Genomic DNA, 20,399 nt, shown 5'->3' with positions numbered 1-20,399 from the left:
TTCTCAGAGATAAAGGTATCATGATCAAAATCTATTTCTGCAATGTTTAATTCTAAGATGAAAGCAAACCAATCTTCTACGATGACGTGTTGATCAAACCAGGAGAAACATTACCAATGAGGGCAGCATGGGGAATTTTATTCTCAGAATATTGTCCCAGCAGTATTTGCAACAAGGGGAAGTGCCAAATAACACAATTAGGAAACCATGGTCTGTGAGTCCTCTAGACAAATCCTGTATGCAGTAATTTTTATTTTATTAAAAAAAAAATCTCAACCCTGTGTTCCCAGGTTTTGACCATTCTAGCACTTTTACAAAGTACAAATATTTGCTTGTCTCTCTGTGTGTGAGTTTCCACTTGAGACTTCAACATAAAATTGGCACAAATTTGGTAAAAAATATATATTATTTTTGTCATTAAGAATATACCACATAGATACCAATACAGAGAAAGTAGGTATAAGCATAATACACACACACACACACACACACACACACACAACACAGATATATTTCTTTATGCTCCTTTTTGTGGCTTTTTACACTGAATTATATTACCCAACTAATAGAAATTATTATGTTTTCTGAAAGTTTTTCAGATGAATTTTAAATTATCTACAGTCAATTAAAATAAATTACAAAATTGTGATAGGTCAGAGTGTTAATGGCGCTGGTTCAGTCTGATCAGAAGACTTCCACATTCTTTGTATCCCATGGAAAGAATCCATTGCAGGACACATAGGTGTAAATGGGGTTTGTGAAAAGTTAGGGAAGGAAAATACAACAGGGAGCATGGTGGGTGCAGGTGGAGTCTGGAGGTCAAGAATGCATGCTTTTCTTTCTCGGGTACTTTTAAAATTTACACTAATCTATGGAAAGGGAGGAACCAGGTGATTTCCATCCAATAATGAATGAGTGGGGAGAGACATGCACTCTTCCCAGACAGGTGAGGGTGGTCTGGGCCATCCATGAGCCTGTATATGTTGTCAACCTACATAAACAAATGAGTCCTGAACTTTCCCTGCTTCTAGCCTGCCTCAAGAGAAATGTACTTCTTATTAATTTGTATATAAATGTTCAAATACACTGAAAAATAGAGAATATATTAATTCCCACATATCCATCTTCTCAAATCAATTTCTTTCTAGTTTTTACCACATTTGATTCTTTTTGTTTCTTCCTTTTTCCTTTTTTTCCACTCTCAGTATTTTGAAGTGAATATAGACTTTTTGGAATTTAATATTATCTCTGCACATTAATATGTATCTCAAAATTATGGAGAATTTATTACACAGTTACTATGATATTATAAAACCTTCCATATTAGTAATAGTACTTTATATTACCTAATATCCATTTAGAAAAATTTTAAGCACTGTAAGCTAGTAACTGTGAATATAGTCCTGAGTAGGGGCCGGAGGGAGGAAGGAAAGTCCATCCTGGGTTCTCTGATGCAACCAGTTGAGAAAGTGAGGTGCAAAGGGATGAAGGGGGCACAAAAAGGGACACATCACTTCCATAGTTACTTCCTCACTTCCAAGATGTTGGCCTCATAGAGTGAGCAATGTCAAATCTCCACCCTAGTTTTTAGGAATAAGACTTCCTTTGTTGGTTTCTTCTTTTAAATGCAATCATATATAAGTGTCTAAAAGACTTTTAGAATGTCCTGAGTAACTAGGTACTCTCCATATTACAATATAATTTGGAGAGTCTGCCTCAGACAGCCTGTTTACATTGCTATAATTTCTTACACTCCATAATAAGCAGGGGTGCTCACAATTGCTCAATCCAGTGTGAACAACAGAAAGTCTGGCATGGTGACAGATTGAGTTGAGCCGTCAAGTAGCTGGAGGCACTCATAAAGTCACAATTTGTCTATTAAGGGTACACATGAATTGGATAGTGTATAATAGGTGTTACCTCCCCTCCTAAAGGTAATGCAGTTATTATTCAGAAATGAAAATGATAGAATGTTTGGCTTTAGTTCTTGTGTTCTAAACTAGTATATTTAGCTCCCTAATTTCAGGGCTATGAGGAGTTTAAATGTGGGGGAGTTTTATATATTGTTCCATTTTCCAAATTAACCATTTTTCAATTATACAATAAAACAAAAAGTCATACCTATAGTGAAACAAGTCCTTATTTTCCTTGCTCATGGCCAACACAGCCCTCTTAGTGACAATAAAAATTTTAAAAAATAAAACAGAACACACAGAAGCTTATTTATTTTCATTTTAATTCAAGGCTTTCCAATGGGATTTTCTTTTTTTAAAGGCCAAAAGACAGTTGGTATAATAGTGCTTATATCTATCTAAAGAACATAAATGTTCTTTCTCTTGCCAATGGCAGAAATTCTATCATCAGAAAAGTTAAAAAAAAAAAAATGTGAGTGAGATGAGAATTTCCTTCAGCAGCTTAGCCACAGTGGCAGAACTGATTGCTGGAGCATTGCCTGGAGCAGACCTTGCCTTCAGAGTTACCCCATTAGAGAGATGGGATGTGACCTCGTCCTCCATGTACATTGCCCATTCTGTGCAAAGGCCAAAAGACCAAAGTTAAAAATCAACATTCGGTAGATACTGCAAACCACCCTCATAAAATAAACTTCTAGGATACAAAAATAGACTGACATTTTGTTTTGAAAATGTTGATTGTTGTTCAGTTTGCTTCAAAAACATTTAACAAATATTTTTAATGAGTGGAATTATACTGAAGGAATAAAAATTTCTCAGCACTGATACTAAATTTTCTGGTACCAAATTGGGATTCAATTTCAACTGAGGTCAGTGTTAGAAAGGAAAGAGGCATGGAAGAGGCAGAGAGATGACTCAAATACCAGCATAGGGTTTATTGTTTGTGAAAGAACAAGAAAGCTGGAGCCCCTAGCCACTTAGAGACTTGGAATAGATATAGGGGAGTGGTCTAACCCCACTGGGTGGGAAAATTCTTCCTGATTAGAGTCAACCATCCCTAGGGAAAGCTAGAGGAGATAAGTGGTAATTAGGTAATTTGCTCAGCTTCAGACCCCCTGGTGAGGTGGTGGCTTGTCATTTCCTTGAGGCTAGATGTGGTCCTTCCAGTGGGTGGTGGGTTGTCAGTAAGATGCCTGCAAGGATGGGGGAGTCAAATCCAAAGGCAGCTTCTTTTGGTTCACCCTAACAATCAGTACAAGAACTAGATATTTTGGCCGTCTATTTCACATAAGGGCCTAGGTATGGTGATGTTTGAGTTGTATGTCCTCTATGTAGAAAGTAAATAGGTAAAGCTAAATAGAACAGACTTTTAAAAAGCATTCTTGTAAATTTTCTCATGTTAAATGGAACTGGGTATCTCATCTTTCTCCACTGTCTCCTTCCATTCATTGTCTTTCTGTCCTCAAGTCTGAATTGCAAATGAACAACCTGAGATATCTTTATATATGATTCTTTGGTTTCTTCTTTTCAAAGAATTTTGAAGTGGTAAAGTTACCATTTTACTCACAAAATATGAAATATTTACAAATTAGACATTTTCTTGAAACATTTGTGGTCCAAATGGAATCTAACACAGCTTTTGAATGTTATTTTGGAACATGATATAAATGCTAGTTCACTAAAAAGTTTTACACAATAGAATTATAATATTCCAATGACAATTTAAACATTTTTTATTTAAATGATGTAATATCCTTAAATATATATAGCTATAGTATTCCTTTTAATGTTTACATTAGCTTCAGTACATTTCACAGATCAACCATTTGAAAGTAAATCATTATTGATGCACAGAGAATTAATAGAAATAGTTACCATTAGTTACTGAGATACTGTAGTACTGATATGCATTTATGCTTCAGAACTATAACATATCCAGGACATAAGGAGAATTTCTCTACAATATATGAACAATGCTTGCTAGTAATTTAAAGTGAGTATTCAAAAACTAGCAATAGGTCTAAAACAGTGTTATTATTCTCACAATACACAAAGACATATGAACTACCTGAAGTGATGGACATGTTAATTAGCCTGATTGTTACAACATATGCATTATCAAAGATCACACTGTATACTTTTAACATACACAAATTTACTTGTCAAATGTACCTTAATGAATGTGGAAGATAAAATAACTTGTGTTTATGTATAAAGATTGTTACACTGGTTATATAGAATGATTAGCAACAAAATCACAAAACCTGTTTGCACACAAGCTTAGGAACCATAAGAAATGTACAGTTTTTTGGTTTTGCAAAGACTATGGCTAAAACAGAAGGCAAATGGGTAATTCTAGTTGAATAGTGAGTCTGAAGCTCAACTTTTTTCTGTCTCTTCCTTTAGCAAATGTGAAACCAGGATAGGTATAAAAGAAATGGCGGAAGGGCTTTGAAAACTCAGAAATTGTACACACTGGACCCTTTATTTATATTCATTTTATCATTATATGTGTCCTAGTTGACATTATGTTTCTAATTTCCAAGCAACATGTGAGACACATACCAGCAAAGGATAACAGGAATGTGATTTTAAAAAATTTGTTTTTCCTGAGGCCAGGTACAGTGGCTCATGCCTGTAATTCTAGATTGGGAGGATGGTGGTTTGAGACGAGCTGGGGCAAATAGTTCACAGGATTCCATCTCCAAAATAACTATAGCAAAATGGACTGGAGGTGTGGCTCAAGTGGTAGAGTACCCACTTTGCAAGCATGAAGGCCTGAGTTCAAACCTCAGTCCCACTCCCACCCTCCAAAAAATGGTTCTTTTTTTATTGGTACCAAGAATGCTAAGAGAAGTAATGAAGTGAAAGCAAAGGCATAAAGGGGACACGACAGGATGCATCACTTCTATGGTTACTTCCTTACTCCTGAGGTGTTGGCCTCATGTGAGTGGGCAATATGAAAATCTCAAACCAGCTTTTAGGAATAAGGCTTCCTTTGTTGGTTTCTTCCTTTAAAATACAACCATTTAAGATTCTAAAAGACTTTTAGAACATCCTGGATGCTTAGGTTCTCTCCACATTACAATATAATTTGGAGAATCTGCCTATGACAGCTTCTTTGCATTGCTATAGTGCCCTACGCTCCCCAACAAGCAGCAAGTAGACAAGCTTTCCCTACTTGCATTGAAGTCTGTCCTCAGCCCTCTTCCACAGGTTTTACCTTTCTTGTGTGTCTTCTTAATATCTGCCAGCCAACTCACCTTTAAAACTCTCCTAGGGTTTCAAAGCATTAGATGAAATGCTCAGAGCCAAATAGCTCTTCCCCCAAATATAGCATGCATACATATAAGAAGTAAGATTTTCCGGGTGCAAATGGCTGGCACCTGCAATCCAAGCTACTTGGGAGATTAAAATTGGAAGGATCAGGATTCCAGGACAGGCTGAGCAAAAAAAAGTTCATGTCATCCCAGCAACTGCAAAAGTGTAAACCAAGAGGATCATAGTTCAGGCTTGCCTGGGCAAAAAGTGAACCTTTATCTCAAATATAACCAGAAAAAAGGGGGGACTGGAGGTATAGCTCAAAGACAGAGCACCTGTCTGGCAAGCACAAGGTCCTGAGTTCAAACTCCAGTACCACCACCCCCCTCCCAAAAAGAAGAGAGTGATGAATCGTGTTGGCCCCTTAAGGCAGATCCTTGTCCTAGTTGATCCTCATTGTCCTCAGAAATTTGAAACATTCACTAATCGCCAGGAATTATTCTTGCTGTTACTCAGATTAAAAAGATATTATGAGTTGAATGCTTCCCTCAAGAGTCTGGAAGGAGAATAAAACAAGGATTGAAGAAATGTTTTGTGAATGAACAAATTGATAATAGAAGTTTTCAAGTTGACTTATGAATTATGTTTATTTAGAATTATCATTAACACAACTAAACTAACAAAGCAAAATGTAATTCTGAAAAAGAAATCATGACATTCCTAGCATCTGTAGACCAGGTCATTTGTTTTTCAACAGGAAAAAATGAAGTTATTTTAAATTGTTGGAATTTAGATTTTTTTGCAATGCATTTTGCATACTTAATGATACCCAGGTAAAAATCCACAGTGGAAACTTACTAAGATCTGTCATACAAAAATTTGTGTGTGCCTCTGTGTGTGTGTGTGTGTGTGTGTGTGTGTGTGTGTGTGTGTGTTTAAATCAGCCACCCAAGCATTTATATTCATAAAATTCCTCTTTAGACAGAAGGAGCTGGAAAATTGAAAAGTTAGACAAAGGCTTATGTAGTACCTCTGCAGAAGAAGTCTAGTTTACTACCAAATTTGACTGATTTATTCCTTAAAAGGTGAGATGAGATTTTAATTAGTAATAATGTCATCTATTATATCAAATTAGGAACAACCAACAATGAACTATCAAAAACGCCTGTGACACCAACACCTACTTCATTAACAACAGGTAAAAGTGAAGGTGAGTACTGATTCATTTTTGCCATCATTTAAATACTTATTCATATAATTTATATACCATAATTGTCACCCTTGTTCAGTGTACAATTCAGTGACTTTTTTAGTATATTACAAGAGTTTGCTGTCTTCCAGTCTACAAGCGTGGAATGCTTTCCATTTATCTAACATTAATTTCTTTCCGTGATGTTATAGTGGAGAAGACTTGCACTTTTGTTCATTTTTTTACTCATATAATTCACTTTTTTTGCTTTTGTAAATAAACTCATTTTTCTTAATTTCAACTTCAGATTACTCAGAACTATTATATTGAAATACAGTTTATTTGCATATGTTAATATATCCTGACACTTTTGAACTCATTTATTGGTTCTCTTTGTGTGTGTGTTTGAATGTATTTCTTAGAATTTTCTAGATACAAAATGATGTCATCTACAAATAGAGATGGCTTTATGTCTTCCTCGCCAATATGCATGCCTCTCATTTATTTCATTTTATTGTCTAGTCATCTTGACTAGAACTTCCAGAATTATGTAAGTAGTAAGAAAGGATATCTTTGTCTTCTTCCTAATTATAAAAGAAAATTATCGCTATTTTACCATTAAGTATGATATTAGTTATGGATTTTTTTCATAAATGTCCTTTATCAGAATAAGGAAGTTCCCTTCTCTCATCGGTTTGTTTCATGCTTTTATCATGCAAGGGTATTGAATTTTCAAAATGCCTTTTCTCTTGTATTATTTTGTTAAGGATTTTTCTGTCTATATTCATAAGACACGTAGGTTTGTAGTTTTCTTTTCTTCTCCTGTTTTTGTCTGGTTTTGATATCAGGGTAATAGCAATCTCTACAATGAGTTGGAAAGTGCTCCCTCTTCTACTACTCTCTTTTTATCTACTGCTCTGAGAGTAGATAGGTGAGGTTACCATTTTAGGAAACTCATGTTAAGTTAGGCCACTCTTGTCTATTTGTTTAAATCACAGAAATAGTTCACATAAAATCTTTTAAAGAAGCCCAAAATGCCAATATTTCAAACAAATAGAAGTAGAACTGCTACGTGTGAAGCAGGATGGTCATGTGTGAGGGGCAAGGTAGACATACTCATTTTTCTCTTTTACCACCAAATGTAGTTATTTAGGTTTCCCTAATAAACCTGTTATAAACAGGGATTCATCAACACATTTTAAAAGTAGTTTTTAAAAATTACATTCATAATAAAACAAAAAATAAATGTGCATTCTGAAACCAGAAAATAAAGAAAGTATTCTTTCTCAACCACCACGTGGGGCCCACCAGTGACATGGTTGGTAATTTTTGTGTACTACAGTTTTCAAAAATGGCAGTTCAACTGTTCCTGAGTCACACTTTATTTCCTTTACAAAGCTATAACAATGCCATGACAAAAATAAAAACAGTGCCTTTCAGCTACTGTGTATCCTTTAATCCATATCTCCTCAAGCTCTCCCATCAGCCCTGGGAGCTACTGTTTTATTCTCTATCTTTGTGTATTATTTTATTTTTTAAGATTTTTATGGTATTTGCCTTTCTGTGCCAGGATTATTTCATGTAGCATAATGCCCTTCCTGTGCATTCATGTTCTTTTTAAGCACTGAATAGTATTCCTTTGTGCATTGTTGGTCATTTGTATGTTTACTTAAGAAATGTTCCTTAGTTTCTTAACCCATTTTTAATTGACTTGTTTTATCTGCTGTTGAGTTTTATGGGCTTTTACAAGTTTTAGACATTAACTCTTATATGATTTGAAAGTATTTTCTCCAATTAACTGGTTGCCATTAAATTTTGTTGGTTGTTTCCTTTTCTGTGCAGGTTTTTAGTTTGAGATAGTGTTGTTTATATATTTTGCTTTTGTAGCCTGAGCTTTTAGTGTGATAGCCAAAAAATCCTTCTCAAGGCCAATGTGTGGTTTCAGGTTAAATTTAGTTTATTTTTTAAATTAATTTTGAGTTTATGTTTTTGTATGGTGTCAGATAAGTTCGAATTTTACTCTTTCATTATGAAAATCTGGTTTCTCAACATGATTTGTTGAAGAGACTATCATTTCCCTTTTGTGACCTCTTGGTGTCCTTGTCAAAAATTAGTGATTATGTATATTTGAATTTATTTCTGGGTTCTCTATTTTTGCCCCATAGTTCTGTGTGCATGTGTGTATGTGTGTGTTTATGCCAGTACTATGCTATTTTGATTACTATAGCTTTGTAATTGATCTAAAAATCAGAAATGTGATGCTTCCAGCTTTATTTTTCTTTCTCAGAATTGCTTTGGCTATTTTAATAGGAGTGTACTGAATAGGTGCATTGTTTTGGGTGTATGGGCAATTTAACAATATTAATTTTTCTGATCCATAAGCATGGATCCATTTTAATGTCTTCTATTTCTTCTACCAATGTTTTACTACTTTCCATTCTTTTTTTTTTCTTTTTCTTTTGATGGTACTGGAGTTTGAACTTTGGGCTTTATGCTTGGAAGGCTCTACCACTTGAGCCATGGCTCCAGACCTTTTTGCTCTAGTTATTTTGGAGATAGGGTTTTACTTTTTGCCCAGGCCAGTCTGGAATTCAATCCTCTTATTTTATGCCTCCCTGCCATTGCTTGGATGACAGGCATAGGCCACCATGCCCAGCTTTTCTCTGTTGATGTAGGGTCTCGCAAACTTTTTGCTTGGGCTGGCCTGGAGCTCCAATCTCGAGATTTCAGCTTCCCAAGTAGATAGAATTACATGCTTGAGCCATGGGCTCCTGACAACTCTTACCTTATTGACTGAACTTATTCCTAAGTAATTTAAGTGCATTTTTTGTATATAAAGCCAAGCCAAATGTCACACCACAACACTAGTGTTCTACTACATATGTTTAGTAAATGCCAGCTTTGTCAAAGAGTCATTTTCCACTCATACCATTTTTTCAGATAACTGATTTTGCTATAGGCTCCAAATAAACTAATACTGTAATTTCAATCCTAGATAATTCCAAAGGAATAAAGGTGTTAATCTTTATTCCTGTAGGATTAAAATCCATAATCCTGTTTAGTCAATCTTTTGTTATCACACATTAAATCACTAATATAACTTGTGTTCCCACTGTTTCTTCCAATAAATTTAGTTTCCTAAAATTTATAAAATGAATCCTACGTTAGTAATTTCAAGATAATTATAAACCACCTTTCTCATAGTCTTCTGCTTGGCCCTTGGCAATGGTTTTCATTAAGGGTAAATTTGGAGTCAAGGTTTCTTCACTGCATTTAAAATCTGTCACTAATGTGACTCCTTCAAGCATGTCTTGTGTGAAATTTACCTATTCCAAAATATAGAAAAAAATTCCTCATGCTTTATTTTTCATGCATCCCACATACACCAAAATCTGAGATTTAAAAGGACATGGATTTAAAAATCCCAACACTCCAGAATAAAGTCAATGTTATCTTAATATTGCAGTTCTCTTATAAATTAAAATGCAAGTCAAAAACACAGTGAGATCTCATTCCACCCCAGAAAGAATGGCTATTATCATTAAAAAAAAAACCATGGTGAGGATATAAGATACTATAGCCATAGTAGGAAACCATATAAAGGTTCCTCAAAAAGTTAGAAAGAGAACAAGTATACTATCCAGCAATCTCACCACTGGGTATATATCCAAAGGAAAAGAAACCAGTATGTCAAAGAGACATTTGTACAGCCATCATCGTTTTTTTACTTTGGAGGGGGAGGCAATAATGGCAGTTGAATTCAGGTCCTCATGCTTGTTAGGCAAGTGCTCTACCAGTTGAGACACACCCTCAGCCATTGTGTGCCTATCTTCATTGCAGCACTGCTCACAGTATTTAAGAAATGGAAACAACCTAAATGTTCACTAAATGGTGATGGGTAAAGGAAATGTGGTCCATGTATACAGTGGAATGGTGTCTAGTCATGAAAAGATGAGTTTCTGTTATTTCTGACAACTTGGATGGAACTGGAAATAATTATGCTAAATGAAATAAACCAGGCACAGAAAGACAAGTACTATGTGATATTTCTTGAATGTGGAATCTAAAAAAGCTGCTGATACAGAATGAGAATAGAATGGTGGTTAACAGAGACTGAGAAGAGGAGGTTGGGGGGGCATGGAGAGTTTGATCATAAGGTACTAAGTTATAGTCAAATAAGAGTAAGAAATTTAGGAGTGCTATTGCACAGGAGGGTGGCTATAGATAAAAAATAATGTACTGTGCATTTCAAAAAGCTAGCAGAAAGGATTTTGAAAGTTTTTACTGTAAATAAGTGGCAAATACTTGAGAAAATATACTTAGCCTTATTTGAGCATAATTCAACGTGTATGTGTACCAAAATATCACGTTATCCCATTAATCTGTTCAATTTTATGTTTTTATGAATCAGTTTAAAGTACATTTAAAGAGCTTAGTGCCAGTGACTCACACCTGTAATCTCAGCTACTCAGAAGGCAGAGATCAGGAGGATTGTGGTTCAAAGCCAGCCCCAGCAAATAGTTCTGTGAAACCCTTCGCAAAAACAGGGCTGGTGGAGTGGCTCAAGGTGAAGGCCCTGAGTTCAAGCCCTAGTATCGCAAAAAGAAAAAAAAAAATTAAAGATATTTCTCAAGCAAAATGATAGCTGTTGAGCTTAAATGCATATATTAGTCTACAATCTACATTTTAAAATATCTTGATTTACTTTCACAACATTCAAGATTCCCTCTTTTGCCTACTTTTCACTGTGTAATTGACAAACTGTCTGAATTAAGTATGGGCTCCAACTCCACTATCATTTGTAAAGTTTATTCCACTTTAATCATAGGCAATTTTATAAGCAAAATCTTTTGCAATTCATGTCCAGCTATTCTATTATTTTATTCTTCCACTTGTATTTTTTCTAATCTTTGACCTTCTGTATCTGTCTTGGCTATGTATTACTCTTCCACTATCAAGACAAATGATTGACAAATAACGCAATCTCATTTGTCAATTTTTTGCTTTTGTTTCCTGTGTTTTGGGGTCCTATTCAAAAAATCATTCCTTATACCAAGGTCTTGAAGTGATCACCCCAGATTTCTTCCAGTAATTTCAGAGCTTACATTCAGGTCTTTGATACATTTTGAATTGAAATTTAAACAGAGAAAGGAGTTAAATTTCAGTTTTTTGCCTATGGATATCTAGTTTTCTCAACACCATGTATTGAAGAGGCTATTTACCCTTTATACAATTACGTTTTTGGTACTCTTTTGAGAACCAGTTGGTTATGCATGCATGGGTTGATTTCTGGAATCTCTATTCTGTTCCACTGATCCAAGTGTCTGTTTTTATGACGATATCATATTGTTTGGGTTACTGTTGTTGTGTAATATGTCTCAGTCAGGTAATGTAGTGATGCTTCCAGCCGTCTTTTTGTTCATGATTTGTTTTTGCTCTTTGGGTTCTCTTGTGATTCAATTTGAGTTTTTGGGATTGCTTTGCTTTTTCTAGCTTTGTGAAAAATGTTATTGGTATTTTGATAGGGATTGTACTGAATGTGTAGATTATTTTGGATAGTACATACAGCTTTACAATAATAATTCTTCCATCCCAGGAACTTGAGAGGTCTATTTTCTTTGGATGTCTTCTTCAATTTATTTCATCACTATTTTATAATTTGTATTAGGATGTCTTTCACTTCCTTGGTTAACTACATTAATAGTTATACTGTTATTTTTGCAGCTACTGTGAGTGGGATTGCTTTCATGATTTCTTTCTCAAAGGATTCATTATTGGTATACAGAAAAACTATGATTCTTGTTGATTTTGTATTCTGCTACTTTACTAATTTTCTTTACCAGGTCTAATAGTTTGGGGTTAATATTCAGGTTTTTCTATATATAAAATCATATAATCTGTGAAGAAGTCTAATTTGACTTTATCCCTTCCTATTTGTAGGTCTTTTATTTCTTTTCTTGCATAATTGTTATAGCTGATATTTCTAATACTATATTGAGTAAAATCTGTGAGAATTGACACTTTGTCTTGTTACTGATCTTAAAGGAAATACTTTCATCACTTCCCCATTTAGTATTGCATTTGTCAGATTACCCTGACATATTGAGTTATGATCCTTCTATACCTAATTTGTTCAGGACATTTATCATGAAGGTATTTTGATTTTAACAAATATTATTCTGCATCTATTGGGATGGTCATATGAATTTTATATTTCATTTTGTTGATGTGATTACATTTATTGATTTGCATAGATTGAACCATCCTTCATCCCTAGGATGAAACCAAAGTGATTATGTGTGTGATCTTTTTGATTTGATTTGTTAGCATTTTGTTGAGAATTTCTCACCAATGAGGATCATGACTATTGTTCTATAGGTTTTTTTTATACCTCTTGGGTCCATGTCTGTTTTTGGAAATGGGGTAATACTGGCCTCATAGAATGATTCTTTGTAAAAGTTTGAGGAAAATTAGTATTAGTTCTCTTTAAAAGTCTGGTAAAAGCATCCACTAAAGGTACATGCCTGTAATCCTAGTTACTTAGGAGGCAGAGATCAAGAGAATCACGGTTTGAAGCCAGTCTGGGCAAATAGTTCATGAGACCCTATCTTGAAAAAAATCCATCACAAAAAATGGGGGACTGTGGTTGAGTTGCTCATGGTGTAGGCCCTGAGTTCAAGCCCTGGTTAAAAAAAAAATCTGGTAAAATACAACAATAAATCCATTGAACTTTTCTTTGTTGGGAAACTTTCTGTTACAGACTTGTCTATTACTTGTTACTGGTCTGTTCAGGTTTGTTTATATTCTCATGATTCAAATTTGGTAGATCATATGTGTCCAACAATTTGCCTGTTTATTTTAGGTTTTCCAATTTGTTAGCATGTAATTTTTCATAATTCTTAATGTTCTCTTGTATTTCTGTGGTATTGGTTGTAATGGTTACTTTTTCATTGCTAATTTTTTGTGTTTGAATATTCTCTATTTTTACTTTGTTAGTCTAGCTAATGGTTTGTAAATTTTGTTTATCTTTGCAAGAAATCAACTATTTATTTCATTCATCTTTTGCATTAATTTTTAGTCTCTATTTCTGCTCTATTCTTTTTTTTTCTTCTACTAATTTGAGTTTGTTTTATTCTTGCTGTTCTAAGTCCTTGAGATGCATCATTAAGCTGTTTATTTGAAACATTTCTATGTTTTTGATGTAAGTACTTACTGCTAAAACCTTCCCTCTGCTGTTGCTGAATCACACAGGTTTTGAGATGTTGTGTTTTCATTTTCATCTGAGAAATTTTTAAACTTCTATCTGACTTCTTCAATGATACCCTGTTTGTTCAAAAGCATGTTTTTCATTCTTTATGCATTTGTATAATTTCTAAAATTTCTTTTGTTGTTGACTTCTGATTCTATTCTATTGTGATCAGAAAAGATGCCTTATATGATTTCAATTTTGTTAAGACCAGTTTTGTGATCTAATATATGGTCTATTCTAGAGAAATTTCTATATGTTGCTGAAAAGAATGTGTTTTCTGTAGTAGTTGGATAGAATGGTCTATAAATGTCTCTTATATCCATTTGATCTAGAATAGTTTATCTATTTGCTAGTTTTTGTCTGGATGATAGGTCCATTAGAGAAAGTAGTGTGTAAAAATCCCCCACTATTATTATTTTGGATTCTATTTCTCCTCTATCTCTATTACTTTGTTTTATAAAGTCAGGCATTCCAACATTAGATGTTATAGATTTACAATCATTTTATGTTTGTCTCTTCTTACAGTATTTGTCCTTTTTTTGTCAGTGCTGGGATTTGAACTCAGGGCTTCATGCATGCTAGGCAAGCACAGTACCATGTGAGTCATTCCTACAGTCCTTTTTGTTCTAGTTATTTTTTAAGATAGGGACTTGCTTTTTGCCCAGACAAGCCTAGACTGCAATATGCCTGTTTTATGCTACCTGCCATCACTGGGATGACAAGTGCACACTACTATGCCCAACTGTTTTCCATTGAGATGGTGTCTCACAAACTTTTTTTTTTAACCAGGGCTGGCCTGGAACAATAATCCTTCTGATCTTAGCCTCCCACACAGCTTGGGATGATAGGCATGTGTCACCATGCCCAACTATTGGTCAAGACAGGGTCTCATGATCTTTATACCAAGGCTGCCCTCAAACCACAATCCTCCTGAACTCAGTCTCCCAAATAGCTGGAGTTACAAGTATAAGCCACTGGTGCCTGGCTTTGTATTTGTCTTAAGTCTATTTTGTCAGATATAAGTATAGCTAGTCCTGCATCATTAGATTTCCATTTGCTTGGACTATCATTTCTTATCCATTGATTTTTTAGTCTGCGTATATGTTTACAGTGAAATGAGTTTCTTGTAGGCACAATATTGCTGGGTCTTGTTTTTAATCCATTCAGCCAGTCTGTATCTTTTACTTGAGAATTTAACCCATTTACATTCAAGGTTATTATTGAAAAGTATGGACTTATGCTTCCATGTGTTTATATTCTTCTAGTAGTTTTAAATATTCTATGTTCTTTCTTCATCTCTTGTTCATCTTTCTGGTGTCATGGTTTACTACATTGATGATATTTGATTCTTTTCTATAACTCTTTACATATACTTTTCTAGTAGGATTTACGCTTTTATTATGATAGTTATCTTTCATTTCTGGATAGAGGGATTCTTTAAGCATCTTTTGTAAGACTGGTCTGGTGTCATGAATTCCCTCAATTTTTGCTTATTGTGGAAGGTCTTTATTTTCTTCTCACTTCTGAAGGGCAGTCTTGCTGGTTACCATACTCTTGTCTTCATTTAATTGTTTATCTGTATCCTTTCAGATCACATTGGGCTTTTTATAATCACTTCTTTAAATCTTATCAGGCATTTCATCCAAATTGATTTCTTTGGTATCTGTTATAAAGAGATGTTTTTTAGAGGCATCCTATTACCTTGTTTTTCATATTTTTTACATTCTTACATTGATGTTTGCATGTCTAGGGAAAAAGTTATCTTTATCACTTTTATTGGTTGACCATCTTAGTAAGTAGCTTCTTCCTGAAGCTGTATGTTGTGGTGTGAGTTTGTAATGCAATGTTGATTTTGTTTCTGGCTGGGCACCATACTGTAGTCTCTCAATAGCATCTTTGACAGTAATTAATGACTTTGGAAAGGAATGTCCAAAGTCATGACAGAGTCAGAGAGAGCCACTGCTTCTGTTCAGGCAGGCATGGTGCAGAAAGCGTGGGTGAGAGGAGCTCACTGTGTGGCTACTCATACAATGGAGGTGACCCCTATCAGGTGATGGAAGTTTCCTCAGGCACCATTGATGATAACCAAGCTACTAGCAAAGACCACTGGCCCTGCAGTCCCAGAAGTGGTGAGGGACCAAAGCCCTTGCCTTTTGACCAGTCAGTGTATACCACTGACCCAGACACGGTATGGAAAGAGACATCACCCTGTCTTGTGCTATGGAATTCTTTAGCCATAGAATAGCTTTCTTAATATTCCTAGTTTTATTTCAGCTGAAGAATAATTTAAAGATTTCTGAAAAAGAGCTCCTATTCTAATGTTTCTCAAGCCTGTATTGGGGTTTCAGTAGGAAGCAAGTTCTTTGTTTACATGTATTATATTTGCCCCTAGAGTGCCTTTTTCATTTCCATGCTATTATGAACATTTCTGCTCTCTGCTATAATATGATCCATTACGAGTTTCTCAAATATTCCTCTCCTAATTTTATATTTCAAGATGTATCTGTACTTTACATTTAAATTTATTTTAGTTTTGTTTGCATACTAAATCTTAAAATGTTTTTACCTTGGGACATATTTACCTATTCCTTATGAGGTCTTTCAAACAATCAGTTTTTTTCCAGCCCTAATTCCTCAGTGACAGTAAGAATTTATTATACAGTAGATGACTATTGCCATAGATTGGAAATTGGCACTTCTGGAAGGCATCAGAAATTCATACTCTATGCTACTCTGTGACAGGAATCTACTAAATCGCTTTTCCTCCTAGCTCCGACAGCCATCATATTTAGTTAACACCAACTGTGCACTGGCATTTCTGTCTTTTCTCACTATCCCAATGTTCCTCTACCAGTTTTAGAAATGCAGGAGTGCATCAATCATTTTTATAATATTTATGCAAATATGAATTGTTTCAAGTCATTTTATTCCAATGTATTCCAATGTTCCAAGTTTTTGGAAAGCTTTCTTATTAATTTTCATTTTTTCTTCAAAAACTTAACTAAATATAGTTAAAAGCATATTCTATATGCTTTCTATTATCCCTTCTCTTGCTATTCTATATACTGGAAATTCTCTCATAGGCAGCATAAGAACCATGGAGCTATTTTTACTACTGCCATTTCCTTTCCTTACCATCCCTTTCCAGCATGACTGATTAACTTTTACATTAGAACAGGTTTGACTCAAAACGTGGGTCTCTCCCATTACAAATTATGCAACTATAGGGAAATAAACTTCTGAGAGTCTTACTTAAAATGATGATCATGGTAATCAATTCATAGTAATTACTTAACTCAGTATGATCAAATCATTGGTGCTATAGTAAGCACCTATAGGAAAATCTAAAGCCATTCCACTTTCTTTAAAATTACCTGGATCACCAAAAAGTGGACAGTAAAATGCTGTGTTTTTAAATCTTTGTCAGGAGACATTCAAATGAATCTTCAAGTCATAACTGAATATCAATATGAATATTTATAAGACTAGTTAGTGATTTGTTGTTTTACTGATGGTTGCTCATTTTTTTCACATAACTAGAAAACACAACCCATGATGTCACAACCAATGAGCTCATCACTACAAAAGCAACAGTGACAACTCTTTCATGTTCAGATGCGGTTACAACATTACAAAGGTCCCAAAACAAGAGTAAGTATGAAGATTTTTGCTAATGTGTTAAATTAGCATATTGTATAGAACTAATTTCAAAATGATTTCCAGGCCACAACTGTGAAAGAAGTATCTCACCTATATTCTCCCCAAATCTCTATCAAATAAGACAATCATTTTACAGCCTTGATTTTTTAGGGTAACACTCTATTCCATATCCACAAATGGGTGAGTGGCAAGGAAGATTAATATAAAATTGGGCAGTAATTTATATCACTTGACATCAAAAGGATAGCTTGGTGCCAAAGAAGACACAAAGAAGACAGTCTTGATAAAAATGAAAAAATTCTATAAAAGAAATCAACTTCTAACAATGAAGAAATACAGAAGTATGAAAAGACTTGGAACAAAAAAACTCAAAATCAGGATATATTCAATTATGAATTCTGTAAAATATTTTATTTTTATTTTTTACTTTGTTATTATGTTATTGTTGTACTGGGGGTACACTGTAACATTTACAAAAGTTCTTACAATACATCATATTTGAATTCACCCCCTCCATCATCCTCCTTTATCCCTCTTCCGCCTTTCCTAGAATAGTCTCAACATGTCTCATTTTTCCATTTTCATATATGAGTAAATAATATTGCCACTACATTCAGCTTCTGACACACTTTCCTTATATCCTCCCTGTTCCCTGTTCCCACTGGTACCAACCCCCAGATAGGACCTGTTTTACTTTCCTGTTCTCCTTTTTTTTTAAAAAAAGGTGTTTTTGTTTGTTTACGATAGCTCTACAGGGAGATTCCTTGTGACATTTCCATGTTTATACATTTTATACCCCAAATTAGTTCATCCTTTCTATTTTTCTCCTTTCTACCTCAGTCCCCTTCTTACAGTGATTTTAACAAATTTAAAAATTCTATATTCAATATTGTACACAAAGTACATCACCCATATTCACCTTTTTAACTTCCTCCTTTTACCCTCTTTCTCCCATTGGTGACCTCCTCTTAGCACACCCTGTTTTTTTTATGTTGCTTATATTTGTATTGTGTTTGCCTTCCACACATGACAGAAAACGTGTGCTTTTTCTTTCTGAGCCTGGCTTACTTCACTTAACATGATGTCCTCCAATTGCACCCATTTACTTTCAAAACACACTGTTTCATTCTTCCTATGGCTGAATAAAACTCCATTGTGCAGATATGTCACATTTTCTTAATCCATTCATCACTTGTAGGGCAACTGGGTTGTTTCCATAGCTTGGCTAGTTATAAAATATTTTAAAGAGAAATGACATTAATTCTTATGGAACTCTTTCAGAAAATAGAAGAGGAGAGATCACTGCATGTGAAATTTTCTGATTTCAGTTTTTCATTTATAGCAAAACTAGGAGGCAATGAAAAGAAATAGCAAGTAAAGAAAACTACAGACCACTATCCCTTATGAACATAAGTGCAAATATCCTTAACAAAATATTAGCAAACAAATCCAAAAATGAATAAAAAGAATTGTGAAACATGAATATGATTTATCCCATAAATACAAGGTTGATTTCACATATGCACAAGTCAAATGATCCAATGTCTCATATTAGTTGAATCAGCACAGGCAGAACAAGAAATAAGCCAAATCTACTAGCCATCCACAATAAAAACTCTCAATGAACAAGAAATATAATGTAACTTCCTAAGAAAAATAAAAAGTCTACAACAAAGATGTTCGTTCTTATAACATCTATTCAACTTTATAACTAGAGTTCCTAAATACTACATTAACAGATAAAGAATGGATAAAATAGACATGTGCGTAGATCGATCCAGTTGGAAAGGAAGAAATAAAATATTGTTTATTAGCAGACAGCACACAATCATCTATGTGAAAATTTCAAATTCACAATAAAACTACTAGAATAATAAAGAGGTGATTGGAAGACAATATCTTAAATATCAATTCTTCTCAAACTGATCAATATTTTATTATCATTTTCAATGCAATCTCTATCAGAATCATTATAGTAATTTTTTTAGAAATTGATGAGCACATCCTAAAATTTGTACAAAAAATGAAAAGAACCATAGTTTCTGACTTTTGGATACAGTTCACATACACCCTTACAACATGTACTTCCCACATTCTGGCATTCGTGATATATGTAATCTATGCATATAGTCTAAGTGTCCCTACTACAAAAGGTAGAAATTTACAATAATGGCCTTTTCAGAAAACATTCATTATAAATCATAAATATATTTTGGGTATAATCATACCCTTAATAACAAGCTATTACAGATGACTGATATTTTCTGAAGATCTCTAGGGTAGAAGGAGATAGTAAGTAAACACTATGAATGTACAAGACTTACTATTGTGTAAAACCAAACCAGGAACACCATTCCTCCCCCCCCCATTTTGATACTAATTATCTTTTTTCCTTTATTGTTGTGCTGGATGGGGGTACATTATGGCATCTACAAAGGTTCTTACAATGTATCAACTATATCATACTTGAATTCACCCCTCCACCACTCTCCTTTATCCCCTACTCCCCCAATTCCTAGAATAGTTTCAGCAGATATCATTTTTGCATTTACATACATGCATATACATTTTACCTACCCCTTTCCCCACCACCTCCTCCCCCACTGGTACTAACCACCCCCCCCCACCTGGGCAAGACCTGTTTTGCCATCCTGTTCTCCAATTTTGTAGAAGAAAAAAAGAGAAAAGATAAAAAGAAAAACATGACATTTTTGCTTGTCTGAGATAAAGGTAGTTACACAGGGAGTTTCCTTGTGGTATTTCCTTGTATATATGTATTATAACCCCAATTGGTTTATTACCTCTAATTTTCTTCATTCTGCTTTAGTCACGTTCTTATGGTGGTTTTAGCTAGTTTAAGATTTCTATATTCATTCTTGTATAGAGAGTATATCAACCATATTCCAGTTCTAAGTTTTCTTTTTTACCCTACCCCTCCCATATGTGACCTCCCTTTAGTGTGACTAGTGTTTCATAATATTGCTGTGTTTGTATTAGGTCTATGTTACACATACCAGAGAGAACATGTGGCCTTTGGCCTTATGAGCCTGGCTAACTTCACTTAAAATGATGTTCTACAGCTCCATTCATTTACATGCGAATGATAGAATTTCATTCTTCTTTGTGG

At 34.4% G+C, this 20,399-nt stretch overlaps 1 protein-coding gene and 1 long non-coding RNA gene across 3 annotated transcripts in view; one reads left to right on the top strand and one right to left on the bottom strand.

Annotated features, from left to right (window-relative positions):
* Emcn (endomucin) overlaps positions 1–20,399 on the top strand; it is a 122,310-nt gene that overhangs the window by 42,202 nt on the left and 59,709 nt on the right. For both annotated transcript variants that reach the window (XR_012435624.1, XM_020186414.2), the window contains exons 3-4: positions 6,310–6,384; positions 17,153–17,263. Coding sequence is in view for 1 of the 2 variants with exons in the window: in XM_020186414.2 (XP_020042003.1) it covers positions 6,310–6,384; positions 17,153–17,263 (186 nt within the window). In the remaining variant the exon portion in view is untranslated. The remainder of the gene's footprint in view (positions 1–6,309; positions 6,385–17,152; positions 17,264–20,399) is intronic.
* The window catches only part of LOC141410852 (uncharacterized), a 108,851-nt gene continuing 90,671 nt past the window's right edge, over positions 2,220–20,399 (bottom strand). The window contains exon 5 of the long non-coding RNA XR_012435625.1: positions 2,220–2,530. This is a non-coding gene — a long non-coding RNA (uncharacterized lncRNA). The remainder of the gene's footprint in view (positions 2,531–20,399) is intronic.

Source organism: Castor canadensis, chromosome 9 (assembly GCF_047511655.1).
Source record: "Castor canadensis chromosome 9, mCasCan1.hap1v2, whole genome shotgun sequence".
Taxonomy (NCBI): Eukaryota; Metazoa; Chordata; class Mammalia; order Rodentia; family Castoridae; genus Castor; species Castor canadensis.
The sequence above is the reverse complement of the archived record's forward strand: the minus strand, read 5'-3'. Positions and strand labels throughout refer to the sequence as shown.